This window comes from Camelus bactrianus, chromosome 22, assembly GCF_048773025.1.
Source record: "Camelus bactrianus isolate YW-2024 breed Bactrian camel chromosome 22, ASM4877302v1, whole genome shotgun sequence".
NCBI lineage: Eukaryota > Metazoa > Chordata > Mammalia > Artiodactyla > Camelidae > Camelus > Camelus bactrianus.
In genome coordinates this window covers 4,938,229-4,954,359 of record NC_133560.1, presented here as the reverse complement: position 1 = coordinate 4,954,359, position 16,131 = coordinate 4,938,229, and the positions used below count along the sequence as shown (strand labels likewise).

The 16,131-nt window shown below is 40.1% G+C and overlaps 1 protein-coding gene across 6 annotated transcripts in view; it reads left to right on the top strand.

Annotated features, from left to right (window-relative positions):
- The window catches only part of LOC141574628 (ankyrin repeat domain-containing protein 26-like), a 55,924-nt gene extending 40,034 nt beyond the window's left edge, over nucleotides 1–15,890 (top strand). For 4 of the 6 annotated variants that reach the window (XM_074350085.1, XM_074350082.1, XM_074350081.1 and 1 more), the window contains 6 exons: nucleotides 282–461; nucleotides 6,781–7,140; nucleotides 7,717–7,919; nucleotides 9,508–9,721; nucleotides 14,409–14,454; nucleotides 15,608–15,890. In XM_074350085.1, coding sequence (XP_074206186.1) covers nucleotides 282–461; nucleotides 6,781–7,140; nucleotides 7,717–7,919; nucleotides 9,508–9,721; nucleotides 14,409–14,454; nucleotides 15,608–15,648 — 1,044 coding nt within the window. In that variant the 3' untranslated portion in view covers nucleotides 15,649–15,890. The remainder of the gene's footprint in view (nucleotides 1–281; nucleotides 462–6,780; nucleotides 7,141–7,716; nucleotides 7,920–9,507; nucleotides 9,722–14,408; nucleotides 14,455–15,607) is intronic. The other 2 variants (XM_074350084.1, XM_074350083.1) reach the window with 2 other exon arrangements.
- The last annotated feature ends 241 nt before the right edge of the window (nucleotides 15,891–16,131 follow it).

The following is a 16,131-nucleotide window of genomic DNA, read 5'->3' as shown; positions in this document are numbered from 1 at the left end:
TTCAGTGGGGGTAAAGCTTGGCCATTTCCTGGGAGGGGCAGGGAATGGCTGGTGGGGCTGCATCCATTGTCTAAGTTAACTTACTGTCGGTAAGGCAGGAGGGTCATGCCTTCTGTGTCTTAAATGAAGTTCAATAAACAGGAATGTGTACCTGTGAGGAAAAGAAGGTGAATTGATGTCTGTGGGGATATTTCTCAAAGTCCATATGTTGGAGTTACATATTATTAATGTAGTTTTATGATAAGGTGACTTAAAAATCAGTAACAGAGTTATCTTTTTAGGCCTGTATGAGACAGCTTCAGCAAGAGCTGACTGACACCCGAAAGAAAGCGTCCATGTTGGAAGCTTCCCTGGAGGTGACGGCACATCATCAGACTGATGTAGAAGCTGAGACACAGGAGTCAGAGAGGAAATCACATCAAACTGCGAACCCAGTACGTGTGAAATTCAGCACGTCGGCCGTGAGTGTGCAGTGCAGAGTGTTGCAGGACACTAGCTTTTCAGGGACAGCTTTCTTTTGTATCTTCATTGTAATTACACTGTTATTATCTTTATAATGCAGTTTCTTAAACTTTGACTTTCATCCCACCATTTCTTTACATATTTTTTCTTACAATATTTACTCTTAGAGAAGTTGAAAATTACACATCTTTCATCACAGAAGTTAACTTGTTTTTCCTATTAAACAGTATTGTTTAGTGATCTCTCACCACAATGAGGCCAGCTAGATAAAGTCAGAGGACAGTGTTTCATGGCATGTTCCAGAAAATTGTCATGTCTCTTCTTCACTTTTGTGAATGGGTATAGAATCTGTGTGTATTCATTTCATGGATTTCAGAGTAACTTGTGCAGAAAGGTCATTATACAAACCAGTTGAAGTTAGGCATTGCCTTCATTTTCTCTTCATTTTACGTATGTTGTCAAAGCATGGAGAAGTTCAGACCATGTCTGTACACCGAAAATAGAGAATTAAGAAAATTGTCTAGATCCTGCCTTTGGATTTTTTTTTAACTTTATTGAGATATAATTCACATATTATAGGGGGGATTGCATAACTCAAGTGGTAGAGTGCATGCTTAGCATACACAAGGTCCTGGGTTCAATCCCCTGTACCTCCTCTAAAAATAAATAAGTAAAACCTAATTGCTTCCCTCCACCAAAACAAATAAATTCACATATCGTATAAGTCACTCATTTAGGATGCATAGTTAGTATCTCCTGGTGTATCCAGAGATGTGCAGCTGTCCCCACAGTCAATTTTAGAACATTCCCATCACCCCGAAAAGAAAGCCTGCATCCCTTGGCCATCACCTCCAACCCCCCGCCCCCCTCAGCCCCAGGCAACCACCAGTCTGACTTCTGTCTCTATAGATGTGCCTGTTCTGGGTGTTTCACATGAGTGGAGTCACATGCTATGTGGTCCTTCATGATCAGCTTTTTTCGTTAGACAAAACATCTTCAAGGTTCATCCACGTTACAGCGCTTGTCAGTATTTCCATTTCCGTTTATTGTTGAACATTTCTCGGTTGTGGGGCTAAACCGTTTATCCATCCATCAGTTGATGGGCCTTTGGGTTGCCTCTGCTTTTTGGCTCTTGCTAATAATGCTGCTGTGAACATTTCCATCCAAGTTTTGGCGTAAACACGTTTTCATTTCTTTGGGGAATAGACTTAAGGGTGGAAATGCTGTCGTATGGGTCATACGGTAACTGTGTGTAACCTTTTGAGGAACTGCCATACTGTTTCCCAGGGTGGCTGCACCATTTAACATTTTTATCCAGAGTGTGTAATTCTCCCAGTTTCTATGCATCCCTGTCAACACTGGTCATTAGCTCTCCTGGTGGGTGTGAACTGGCATCTCATTGTGTTTTGATTTGCATTTTTCTGATGACAGAATGTTGGGGATCTTTTCATGTGCTTATCCATTTGTGTATCTTCTTTGAAGACCTGCCTGTCCAGGTTTTTGCCCATTTTAAAATTGGATTGTCTTCTTATGATTGAATTGTAAGAGTTCTTTTTGTATCCTGGGTGTAAGTCTTTGATCAGATATAGGATTTTCAAGTATTTTTTCCTGTTCAGAAGCTTGCCTTCTTACCTTCTTGATGGTGTCTTTTCAAGAGCAGAAGTTTTTAACATTGATGAAGCTCAGTTAATCTATTTCTGTCTTTTACTGTCCTACCTAAGAAACAAGTGCCAGATCCAGTCATGAAGACACACACACCTGTGTTTTCTTCTAAGAATTTTGTAGTTTCAGCTCTTTCATTTTGAGTTAGTTTTATATGTATTGTATGAGGTAGAGGTCGAATTTTGTTCTTTTGCCTGTGGATATCCAGTTGTCCCAGTACCATTTGTTAAAAAGACTATTATTGTCCCATTCAGTTATTTGACACTCGTATTGAAAATCAATTGACCGTAAATGTGAGGGTTTCTTTTAGGTTCTCAGTGGTGATGCATTGATCTATGTCTGTCCTATGCCAGTACCAAGTCAGATGTTATGAGAACTCTTTCCGAGTCATCTTGCATATTACCAGTTGTTTTACATAGTAATAAAAAGTCAGTGTCGTGGAATGTCTGTAACTCTGCTTCTGTGGAGATCTGCTGCTTCCTGAAGGGGCCTGTGGCCAGCTTATGCCTTGCTGACTCTGTGACATGAGAGAAAGTAGGCTTGCAAAGATAAAGTCCATCCTTCCCCCCCCCCCATTGAGATCCTTTAGTTTCTCGCCCAATGCCTCCCACTTCACTCGTTTCCATCAAATCATGGTCACGGGATCTGCTGACTCGGTCTGCAATATACTTCATTATGTTGCACTCATTATAATTCATAGACTCATCCATAGATTTCACTATCTAGAGGAAAGAGATTAAGCCTGGAGAAGATTAATTCAACCTTCCTCTTTGGAAGCCTCTCTAATCCATCATCTCGCGGTTCACGATGAAGTCCTCTTTTGGCCTGGTTCCTGTGTGTAATACTGGTGCCGATCTTGTTCTTGGTGTAGATCCTGCATTCTCAGCTCCCTGTGTCTACCTCCTTTTACTTAAAAAGAGATGCCTAGCTGTATTCTATAGCTTTATGCATAATTATTGAAATAAATATTTCATCCCATGCAAGGAAAATTTTTCAAGAGTACAGTAGCTGTTACAAGTTAGATAATATTCAATCAGTTTATCAGAAACAGGTAACAGATTAGTAATTTGAATTTCAAAAGCTCAAAGCCAATCTGTGTGATATGGAGAAGCATTGTGCTACAACATAAAGGTGAGACAGTCTTACCTTCCCTTACCAACAAGCTTTGAAGTAAGGTAAAGGAAAAATTGTATTTAATTTAAATACTGCCAAAGGACACTACATTTATGGTTCCATAATATTTTATTTTCTCTCTGAGGAAAGGGAAATGTAGAGTGAGTGCTAGATTAATAAGTTCTCAAAGCTGCCTGTCTCTTAGAATTTCAGTCAATTGAAATGAGGTGAAAAGGCTGATTTTGGTAAACTGACTATTTCTAGTTGTTTTTCAATTATTAGACTTCAAATCCTGTGTCCCCTTGCTTACCAGTCTTCCTCATCCTCAAAGTCGAGGGGAAATTGTGAAATACATGCCTATGTGTAAGAAACTGTAATTGGAGGGAACTCCGAAGTACCTTCCTTCTCACTAGTTCTGAGGTCTTTCTTTATCTGCTTCTCATCAGCACTTTGTCATTGACAAGTTAATCTCAACGTTTGTTACATTCCAGTTTATAGGAGACCAATTTCTACTATACTCAAGTTACATTTCTTACAATCGTTTTTCATCCACTTTTCTGTTTATCTGTTTTTGCCTAACAAGCTCCCCAAAGTTCAGTGGCTTTAAATAAGCATTTATTCTGTTCACAACCTACACTTAGGAATAGTGTGGCCAAGACAGCTGGCCTCTATTCCTCTCGGCTTCAGGTGGGGCAGCTCGAAGGCGGGCGGCTGGAATCACTCGAAGGTTCATCCATTGATGTCTGATGGTTGATGTTGGCGGTGGACTGTGGCTTTGGTGGGGCGGGCAGGTGGACCACCTCCCCTGGAAGTGTTCTAAGCTGTCTCTGTGGCCTGAGCGTGCCCACCTGAGACTGGGTTCCAGGGTTAAGAGCGAGGCAGAAGCTGAACTGCCTTTTCAAACCTGCCCTGCAGTTCACTCGGTGCCCCTCTCACCGTTTCCTGTTCCTTAGGAGCAGGGCACTTAAGGTTGGCCCATAGTCTACCTTTTTTATGGAATTAATTTTGAAAATTTATGGAGACATTCAAAAACAAGCATAATCTACTCACTAGCCACAAAGTTTTCTTACTGCTTCCATACGAGAAATCCACTTATCCCCACTCAGTCCCTGAGCAGGTCTCGGTCGCTGTGGTGTTAGGCTCAGGCTCCAGCCCAAGGTCTTACTTTCCCATCTTCACCAGGTCCAGGTGGGGCTGAGGTTCCTGGGCGTGGTTTCTGGAGTACAGCCCCTTGGGTACACTCCTCTCAGTGCTGGGGCTTGAGGATAAGGAGACACGGGTTACTTACCGCCACACACCAAACATTCTGCTGAACTGCTAAGGACTCACTCACAGATGGAAGATGGGAGGCACACTGGTCCGTAGCATAGCAGTTCTGAAGTGCAGCCTGATGCTGCCGGCTCTTTGATTAGGACTTAGTCCTAACCCTGGGAGGGGTTCTCCTTCGCTGCCCTCTCTGAGCTCTTTGTTCTGTCCCTTTCATGAGCAGTGACCCGTGTTTGCAGCTGAGTAGTTCTCTCAAGCCAGCTGCCTCCTTGTAGACCATCTAAGAAAAACCCAAAGGCCTCTTCCTGTTTTGCACTGTCTTTGTCTCTTTCAGTCCAAGCTGGCAAGCAGTGTTTTTGGTACCACAGTTCTCTTTAAAACTTTGAGTTTCCTGTGAATTTTATTGGGTTGATGCCATTGGAAAAGCTACTCTCACGTCTTTTTGAGATAAACTCTTCACCTTGGGCTTCCTGTGAAGCTGTTGTGGGACCATGCCTTTGAAATTCTTATGCTTTTAAGATCTTTAAAGGAATTTGAGGCAGCACCTTAAATCTTTTCAAGGTCTTAACAAAGTCTTGGCTTCATCTTTAGTCTGTTTTTCTGGCAGCACCCTAGATTTGATGTTAGCCCGGAAGCCATTTCTCTGCTTACCGATTATGTGACAATTGGGCATGTGGAGATGCTTTAAATGGGATACAGATATTTGAACCCGGTGAGTCCTGGTTCCTTTACATTTAATAACCTGTATGTTTTGGCATATCTCTCTCATCAATTTTACTTTCAGCTGTTCGGTAGCAAGAGTCCCGTTTCCTCCGGTTTTAGCGTCATTTTCTTCCCTGGCCTAGAAGCCATCACTCTCAGCCCTTCAAGGGCCCTCAGGCTTCCACTAACAGCCTCGTGGACACTTTGGATTTTCACTCTTAGTCTTCTCTACATCTGTTCAGGTTTCACCTACCTCCAGGTTCAAAGGCATCCCCACATTTTGGGTTCTTTTTTAATGGCTGTGCCCCATTTTTAATATCCGTGCCAGTTATTTATTGCTAATGATTTATATAATAAACTGCCTCAAAACCTGGTGACTCAAAACAGCATTTGCTTGGTTCACAAGTCTGTGTTTAGACAAGGCTCAGTGGAGCCAGCTTGTTTCTTCTCCACTTGGCATCAAGCGGGCACTAGAATAATCTAAAGGCTTGTTCATGCTCATATCTGGAAGTTGGAGCTGGCTTTGGTTAAGGACATCCCCTGGGGTCATCAGCTGGGACAGCTGCGTGTACAAAGACTCAGTAGGTGGCCTGGGCTTCACAATGTGGTGGCTGGGTTCTAAGGGTGAGCGTCCCTATGGAGTGAAAGTCAGAAGCCATTTAGCCTTAGAAATCACACAGCAGTGTCCCCACATTCTGTCCCCTAGAAACCAGTTGACTGAGGCCAGTACATACTTCAGGGGAGGGAATTTCACAGGGGAAGTGTCAAGGAATTTGTAGAGATGTTTTACAACCAGCACCTCCGCCTATCTTGTCTTACCAAATAATCCTTCTATCTGAAGGAAAGTAGTTCTTCCCAAGTCAGTGTCACTGAAATTCCAGCAAGTTTTTCTGTTTGTTTTTGCTGAGTATGTTCTCTTGTTTTGTGGAGAGCCACAAAGGATTACAAGAATTAAGGCTTTTTTGTTTATTTGTTTAGAAAAATACATGGATCACCTTACTAAACCACTACACTAGGAGATGGATTTCTCCTTAACTCTGTGAATCATTCATTGCTCCTTGGAATGCAATTCAAACAAGCATAAAATATTTGTGGTTCAGAGAAAGGCTTATGGCATTAGAACCCGTATTTGCAAGACGTATTAGTTGCAGTCTTTTTTTCAAAGTCTTGTTTTGGGAGGCATTTATTCAGCCCTAAGTAACTCAGTATGATCTCCCTAAAACTTTAAAAAGCATGGAGAGTTAAGACTTGGGGGAGGAAGGGGTAAGAGACTTTCTACTAAGAGGTGCCTTATAGTCATTTTATGTAGGAAAGACATGAAACAATTACAGAAAAGAGTGTGAACTCAAGTACAAATGTATAACAAAGGTGATGACAGTAAACAGTATATTTTTGTGACTCTTGGTGGTTTGAACTTTTTTCTTGATTTTCTGAGTAATCTGAGTTTCTCCATTCCACAAGGCAGATACCATTTTATTGTAACTGAATTTATTTCAACCTTTGATGCTGGGTTAGAGTTAGGCTGTTCTCAGTCTGCTAACCTCATTACCAAACAATTTTATCTTCTTCATGCAGAATGCTAATCTTCCAGCAAAAGTGAAATCTGCATCTTCAGTACTTCTCCATCTGAGTGCAGAAACTCAACGTTTTCTAAAGGAGTTATTTATGAAAGAATTGCAAAAGAAATCTGACACACTGGAGGAGGAGAAAAAGCAGTTGGAAGAAGAAGTAGTGCACCTCAGGCGTCACCTGGAAATGAACGCAGTGGAACGCAGTCCAGTGGAGCAGTACAAACGGGAGACTGAGGAGCGAGCAAGATGGGATGTGGAAATACTGAAAGAACTCAGTCAAGTCCTGCAGTACAGACAGGAGACTGAAGAACAAGCAAGACAGCATATTGCAGAAAAATTGAAAGAAATCAGCCAGTTTTTACAGGTGAAGCATTGATCTGTAGCGTGCTCTAACTCACTTCGCTGAGAATGACAGTTCGGATGTGTACATTTTACGTGTTTCCTCTACTTCCCATATAGCAGTTTGTTTTGTGGATTTCTGGAAGGAAGGCCGCATTTGTTACTCCCTTTAAATAATTCAGTTTCCATCATTACTATCACTAAATTGATCTTTCAGAACAACTCTCACTAGACAATCATTTTTAAGACCAATTGGTGTAAGTCAAGACCACTAGGAGGAAAAGCACATATTGTGATGTAAATACTATGCCACATTCTTGGATTACTTCTAGGTTGTATTGTTCAATTTTTAAAAGTTTAGATTGATCCTATTATTCTTTGATCACATTACATGAGTACTAATATAAGAGTGATTCAACTTTAACTTCATAATTCAGATTTAATTCACTTGACATCGATGATAAGTATTTTAAAGCTTAGCTTTTTTTTCACACTTAAAATTGCTTTCTGAATCACTGACTCAAAACTAAAGGGAACAAATATACTGTAATTACTCAGGTTGTAAGTATTTTTAAAATTGTATCCTTTTAATTTACTGTAGGCCCAAGCAGCATCTCAAGAAGACTTAAGAGAGTATAAACGTGCTTCAGTAAGTCAAGTGGAGCACAGAGTTAAAGTTCTGGAAACGGAACTGAAAAGTAAGACTTTTCAGTTTGATTCTAATGAAAAAGAATTGGAAGAATACAGGCAGCTGTACCTGGAAGAGCTAAAAAATAGAGTGTCATTGGCAAATCAGCTAAACTCGTAAGTCAAAACGTAGAATTATAGAAAATAATTTAGGTCATTAACTTGCCTCTAAGGCATAATTTTTATTGAGCCAGGTTCGTGAGGTGAGTAGCAAGTGAAAGCTGACTAGACAGTGTAATTTTGGGAAATGGTTTAGTAAATGAGCTCTTTAAAATGTCAGTCCAGGGCAGTTTGCATCTCCCTGGCTTTTGTTGCTTTTACATGACTTTATTTTTTATACTTGCATATATTTAACCTGGTCTAGTCTTTAAGCTAGGGGTTTTGCAAACTTTGTAATTTAGACAGCTATATTATCACAAAATTTCTAGTTAGAATTCCCATAAATAGAAATGTTAATGAGTTTAAAATTAACTGTGTTTTGGAAGAGTACAACTTAAACCCAAGGGGCCCCATTCTGGTTTTTGGTGAATTTACTTTCTTGATTGTGATACTTGGTGTCACCGCTCGTGGGCACCCTGAGACGAAGTACTGTATCCTTCTAAGTTTGTCTCCACTATGTGAAGGCATGCTTGGGGAACGGGGAAATTCACATCGGGGTGAAGGGCAGTATAGTGGTTCACAAAGTGGCTAAAAAGTGTATGGTGGCCTGCCCGAGGGGATGTGTGGAAGACAGAAAGGGCAGGTCCCACCTCCGGTGCCTGAGTAGCAGTGTTATGAGCTACAGGTCTCCGCGCAGTCCAAAAGTAGAGCGTTCCTATGAAAGTTGTCGGTGTAAAGCAGAGGCAGTTACCTTAGGACACGTCTTGCTGGTGGAAGCGTAAAATAAATATGCATAAAGCACAGGCGCTCACAGACACAGTCCAAAGCCGTGGCGGCGTGATGCCGGGACACTGAGTGTGGTTCCGGGGAAGGAGCTCGGTGGGGCCCCTCTCGCTGCTCGGGGTGCTCACTGCCCCACTGATGGCTCGGGCTAAAACAAGCACCCAGTGCTATGCTGGCTTTTTGCTTTTTTTTTTTTTTTTTTTTTTTATGGCAGTGAAAATCCGCTTGAGGTTTTTCTTCTGGTTGTGGAAAACAGGTGCTGATGTAGGCCTCTGGTAAAAGCGAAGTAACAAAGTGAGCTTTGGGACATTGGGGGACAGTTGAAATTGCCCCTGGCACTGTCATTGTTCTTTCCCACCATCGACTCTGCCGCCTGCTGCCCCCCAGAGGTGGTGGCCCTAAACTGTTCCTCAGTGCCGCATGCTTAATTTCTCCCAGGTAATGCGTGAAATGTGTATATAAGGGGGGTGAAAGCAAATGCTTGAAAATGGCTTTGAGGGATGGTTTATTTTTTATTTCTGAACTGGTTTCCTGAGGGTGAGTATGTCTAGGTGCAGCCAGTGCAGAAGGCAGCGGGGATCCTCTGTGGGGGCGTCTCCATCTCTGACTCCCCACTTTGAAGTACTTGTTAGTTAAGGCCCATACGTCCTTCTTTAGGACAGTTTTAAACTGTAATTGTTTACAGTAGGTCTGTGCTGACGTATTTTTTGGTGTCAAAACAGTTTAATGGGACAATCTGTTTACTGTTATAGCAACTTTAGAAATACACATCACTTAGGAAAAAAACGAAATGAATGAAATCTGTGCTTTGCGATCCTCGCAGGGCTAATGAGAGGCTGGCAGCAGTGAGCACTGAGCTTCAGCTGGAGAAACAGCACAAGAGTTCTTTCCTCGGCTCTGTTCCCGCACGGCCTGTTGACAGACCGCCTTCTGCTGAAAGTTCTAGTACTAGTGTGGAGCCCAAAAGGAGTCTCACTCGAAGAAGGAACTTAAGGAATTTTTCACACCCTACAACTAGCATGAGCGCTCTGTTCAAGGTTAGTTATGTTATCTTCTTTCTCTTGGGTTTCAGATTTCTGATATAATTCTTGTTTTTAATTTGATGAAATTCTGAGTTTTTTATTTGACTTACGCACACTAAGTAAAAGCCATAATTAATTGTGCAAATGAAAGAGACAAATTTTATTTTTTAAAGTCCCAGGACTTGTCATTTTCAAGAGATACCTGTCATTAACTTTATTCAATAAATGCAACTAAAGTGACAAAATTTTAAATTTCTTAAAAAGCTCCATTTTAAATTCTACTTTAGAAATTAAGTGTTATTGCCTAATAACTAGAGATACACTTTCCAATGTTTGGCTTAGTTTCTGATTGATTTCGGTTTGGCATTGGTTCATAGTCATTTTCAAGTTTTGCTGCACCCCAGTTTTTCTACCCCTAAGCATAAGTAAATGATTGGCATCGAGATACTTAACCACATACGGATGTTTTTTATTTAAAGGAATCCAAGGTAAATTCTTTTTATGAATTCAATAAACTTGTAACACTAAAAACATTAAGTTCTGTTTTTAAGTTTAAAATTTTTATCATTTTCTTCTGTAAGAGTACATTCTTAATTGCTATTTTACTTACAGCATTGTTATTTTAATTGTTATGAAATGTCTTACTGAGCGATTGTAGAACATTTCTTAATATGTAGTCAAGTAAAGCAAATATTTAAATATTTAAAATGAAGTTCACTTATGTCTCTGTCTTGCCCTCACCTGCAGGAATACCGAGGTGGCCATGGTAGGGAGTCTTTAAATTACAACCAGTTTTCATTGTGTATCGTTGTTAAAATAGCCATTGAAATCGGTGCGTGTGGGTTTATGGTTTGATGGTGTTTTCATGATCTTGATGCAGAGAAGGGTAGCACGGGCCCTTGTTGAGTGAGGTCTCAACCTGCTTTTTCTCACTTGGCTTCATGTCATCATAAATCAAAGAAGAAAAAAGCTCAGGATTCATAGACAGTGTTGTGGGTAAATTGAGTCTAAGTACTTCAGAGTCATGAAACCGGACTGCGTGGTGTTAAAAAGAAAAATGCATGCTTAACACTTCCGTCAGTGGCTAAGCATGATGCAAACTCGAAATGTTTTCATTAGTTGTCACCAAAAAATCACGAGTGTGTCACTTTAGAGGATGATGGTGAAAGAGTGTGAGTGCAAAAGCAGTGCAAGAGAGATCTCCTGAGGACAGGTGTTTCCTTTAATGTTTTTGGAGGAAAGAGGTGTCTATGTTTTAGTACTTCTAGGTACACAGGAAAATAATTTAGCTTAAACTCAGTGTTGTAGTTCCAAGGTACACGTAGTTCTTCTGTGGGGCTGTGGGGCCGAACCATGCTAGGTTTAGCAGGGAGATTAACAAGCCCCGCTCTGTCCGGGTGCAGAGACGCGTCTCCCTCAGCACTACCGGGCGCCTCACAGGAGGTATTGTACAGTTACTGCTTACAGATTTCTTAGACTCAGAGAAAGAAGGTGCCTTCTAGAATTGCTAGGGATATAATTATTTCTGCTGGGAAAACATAAAGTAATGCTATGAGAGCTGTGCACATACTGTTTAAAATGACAGGAAGGGATGGATTTTTGCATGGGGCTTAACCAAACAGACTTCCACAGCTTTTCAGCTATGGTTCTAGAAAGCAAAATGTCAAAAATGGCATTGGGATTGAATGTAACATTCTCCTTTATTTGCAAGGCTTAAACACTTTGGACTGTTCCTACTGTGAAGTTCCAGCTTACTCTGCATTTTTTTCTAACTTGACAGAAGTATTGCTGTACGTCTGTGATTTTAGTCGTGCTGGTGGTCGAAGCAAGTTTTTTCCAGTTGATAACACTTGGGTTTATTGCCTCTCTTACTGCTGCATGAAGTACAGCTTTGTCCCTTGACATTGTTGTAGTGGTAACAGATGGACCCCATATCTGCTTTGCTAGTTTGTACCCTCAGATTTCACATTCTAGTTTATTTCTGGGATGTTTTGTCCTACATATCAGAAGCAATTTTACAGTTTTACTCAATTGTGTTATTTAATTATATTACTATAAAATACAAAAAGTTAAAATTAGCCTGAGCAGATACATCACTGTTAGATTTTCTTGCACATAGAATTTTTTTTCTGAGAACTGAAAACTTAAAAATTGATTCCAGACAGTATTATGACAGACAAAATTTCTCTGTTTTAAAGACTTTTTTTTGTTCAAGAGTTTTTAAGTGTTGGTGTGCCTAACATGAAGCATGGCCACAATAGTTAATAAATGTCCTTCAAATCTATTTTAAATAGGAAGACTAAATTTTACACTCACTGATTTTGGACTTATGGTGTATTACTGACACTTTCAAACATTTTCTAATGATTCATTTAACTACTTTTTAAATTGCTCAAATGTCCATTCAGTTCAGCAGCCCCTTTTCTAAATGGGATTATACCAGTGCACCAGAGCTAGAACGATTAATATTCCTAAGACTTTAACTTTTTACATGACACAGCACTGCGTCTCAGCAGAATCTGGTCACGTTTCTTTTAAAAGTAGGCTTCCAAGGCAGGGCACATCCACTCTGAATTTTAATTCTAATCAAACTATCACAGTAGTTAAGCTCACTTCTCATAAGGCAGAGGCAGAGTTCAGTAACCTTGTTTCTTGTATCAGCTCTCTGCTCTGTGGAATCCCTCCTGCCCTCATTTCATTTTGTCTGAATGGACAAATGAGGAAGCGTGTTAACTTCTGAAAGCCAGTCACTCAGCTTCTTCCAGTTCTTTTTCTTTCATTCACTTTTTTCTCTGTAGTGAATTTTTTAGCTCCTTGATCAACAAATTCTTTCTCCTTTCTTTGGTCTGCAACAAAATACATGTATTTAACAGTTACAAACTGACAAGTGTCATTTCCTTCATTAACCTATTTACAACAGTATGATGAATCAGAGTGGTTAAATGACTTGATTTTATTGCATTTCTGGAATTGTACTTATTTTTATAACATTTAAAATAAGAATGATACCAAGTTTTAACTTAAAAGTATCAATAACCTGAAAACATATTCACTTTGGAAATGAACACGTGTGTATACGTGTGTGGCAAGTCTGTTTTTATCAGATTGATCTCGGAAAGAGAGGGCAGCATTATCTTCCAGCCTGTGACCTCAGTTTTGACCTCAATCCTGCAGTGTCCCCAGTGGGACCTTCCATTTCTATGGGACATAGTCTGCAAACCTCCAGTTACGAGAGTATCCTCCTAATTAAAAATCATTAGAATTAAAACTTGCTGATACATTGTCTTCCTGTGTATAATTTTCTCATCTTACTGTGTTTTTGTTAAATGGAAAAGTTTAAGTAAAACTGCAGGTGCCTTCTCCTTATTAATGTTGGACTTCAGATCACTTCCACCATCTGGACCTAGAAATAAGCATAAAGGTCCCAGAAGTACGTGTTTAGGAAAATAGCTTTGCAGAGGAAAAGAGTAACCTTACATTCAACTCATGTAAAAGTGTGATCTACATTTTGCATAGTGTTTATTAATGGTTATATGAAATTATTTCAGTCAAGGCTTCTCCCTTCATCTGCTAGGTGTTTTTCACTTCACAGGACCCGCCTGGCACTGTTGTCATGTTGTTGATGGCATAAGGCCTCTCTAGAGTGCTCTTGTCAGACAGTGTTACGGAAAACAGTCTCTGAAAATACTGGCAAACGGTAGCCCCAAATTTTGTCTTTGCACCTAACTTTTACAGAAGCCTCGGCTCTCGTGTCGCTGTTATCACCACAGTGTTTATTATGTCTGGTGTACTATTTTAGACCCTGTTTAGTGAGCGGGTGACTTTTATAAGAAAGGTTTTTAAAAGAACACTCCAGATGGGGACACTTGTAGTTTGAAGTGTCCCCACACATTTCATAATTAAATACGTAACTAATTAAGTCAAGTTTCAAAAAGTTGGCCCTAGTGTCTAGGATGGAAACAAAGTTACAGTTAAAGAATTAGGTATTGTTTTCCTTGTTTCTAGCTCTAGGAAGTTGTGAATGAGAAACCAACTTTGAAAACTGGCGCTAGCCTCTCCTTTTGTTTTCTTCAAGCAGACTTTCTGACGTAAATATTTTAGCCATCTACAGAGAGCAAAATACATTTGCTTAACTTGTTTGCCAGTAGAATTTTCACTTGACATTAACAGGACCCCTTTCTTCATTTTATGTATCTACAATTCTGTGCTAAAAACATTAGCATAGAACAGACCTTAAAATGTTAGTTTTCTAAAAGTGCAGGAATGGAAAGCTCATTTTAAGGAAAAATCCATTAAAGTTAAAAAAAACTAAACTTTTACAAAGGGCAGTTTTTCTAAGAACCGCAGAGCAACGCATTCAGTGTGAAACATGACTTGAACTGTTGAAACTCTCTGTGCCAATAAGATCGGGCATCGCCCTCTGAAGATTATGTGTATCCGACAGGGCAGTGTTTACTGTGCTCTTCATCAGGGGAATTTAAATAGCCTTACAGATATGTGTTCTCTATTATCTAAAATCAAAGTAAGTAGGAATTTATTTTATTTTATTCATGTGATTATTTTTCTATTTAAGCAATCCCCAAGTTAAGTGAAGTCTCTAAAAGTATTATTTAAAGGCCACATTTCATAAGCTAGCTGTCATTCCTATGATAGTGTTTCTTGTTTCACTTAAACATTAAAAATAATATTTGACTTATTTCAGACACAGAGGAAGCTGATAAACAGTATATCTGGAGAATTAAAAGAAGGTATGTTGCCAACATTTCTGAATTAAATTTAGACATTGATTTCTGAAATACACTGTAAACAGTAAATGGCACCACTTTCTATTGCTTGAATAACAGATACCATGTTAAATCTTTTTCTTACACGTAGCTAATGAAAAATGTGAAAGCGTAATTTCATTCATAATGATAAATATGCTTATTCCTCATTTATACATCATGATCCATATCTTTAAAAAAAACTCAAGAAGTCTGTGTTCTCTATTTCTGGCTGTGCCCTTCCTCTCCTGCTGTCCCCGTGGGCCTGTCACCTGCACACGGACCTGTTCTCAGAAAGCATGGAGGTCATCAGCTTCTCGAGTTTCTGGTAGTGATTGAGGCCAAAAACCCAGACTCAAGCAATCTCGGTTCATGTAGCTGTCACCTGGTGGATGAATTTCCTGTCATTCACTTTGTCACTGGTTAACTTTTTGCCCTCAGGAAAAATCCCAAATTCCTTAGCTTGGAAGAAAAACACCCACATCGATTTGGCTCTTGCCAAACCCTTCAGCCGTATCTCTTTCCTCCCCTGCCCTGCCCCTGTGCTCCAGCGGCTGGGCAGACTGCGTCCAGCTCCGCGGGCGCCCCTCCTGCCTCTGCTCTGTGTGTTTGCTTCTTGCCTCTCCCTCCCACACTTTCTCCTCCTCCTTCGGGTATCTACTTACACGTCCCGGCCACCAAAGAGGGGACAGTATTGACACAAACCTGGACGTCCCTTCTGAGTGTTCCAACTCTGCCCTCTTTTATACCTGTCATGGCATTTATGTCTCTGTACCGAAACTGCCTGTTCATCTATTTTGCCAGCTTACGGTACAAGATCTTTCAGGGCGGGCTCTGTCATCTTCTTCTTGCGGTTCCAGTGCTTGTCACAGTGCCTTAGCACGTGGTTGCTGAGTAAATGAATGAAAAGTGAGAAAACCAGGCGCTCTGATCCTTAGCCACAAGAGCAGTTAATTGAATGTGCAGCCCTGGGCAAAGTCTAGAGTAGTAATCTTGTGTTTTGTGTTGTAATCGTATGTAGGTAGTTTTCATTCTTAAAACTTAGAAAAGTCTCAGGTTTTCTTAAAATGTAAACTGACATTTAGTTACCTATGAAGTATTTTAAGTAAAGAATCTAATTCTTTCATTTTCTTTCCAGCTACTACTGAACTTCAATCTAAGTCCTATGGACTCTCGTAGGCTTGATGGACGAGTCAAGTCTAAGTGAAGATCTGGTTTCAAAAGCACGTCAAGTACATGTGGAGATTTTGAAGAAAAAGTGTACGATCTACAAGATAAATAGTAAACATTTTACCTGCTGGGCTGTTTGCCTAACATTTTTGTTAGTTCCCGTTAAGTAAGATACTGACAATGTTTGTTAAAGGAAAATATCCTTATATTGTATGTGCATGATTAAAATTTATGAAGTGTTTTAAACCACATTTTTCTGCATCTCATTGACTTTTAAGCAGATTTTGGGAATAAAACCCAGCAATTTGGAGTATTATATACTCAAACTGAGCCCGGGTGCCAGCTATTTAAACAGCACCCAACCACCCACCAAACTTGTCATTGATGTTGAGCAGTGTTGATAGCTTTTTTGAATTTTCCAGTGTTAATCACTGTCTATAGACCTAAAGATTTAGACAGACAGCGTTTGGATCTGCTGTGGCTGTTTCAATG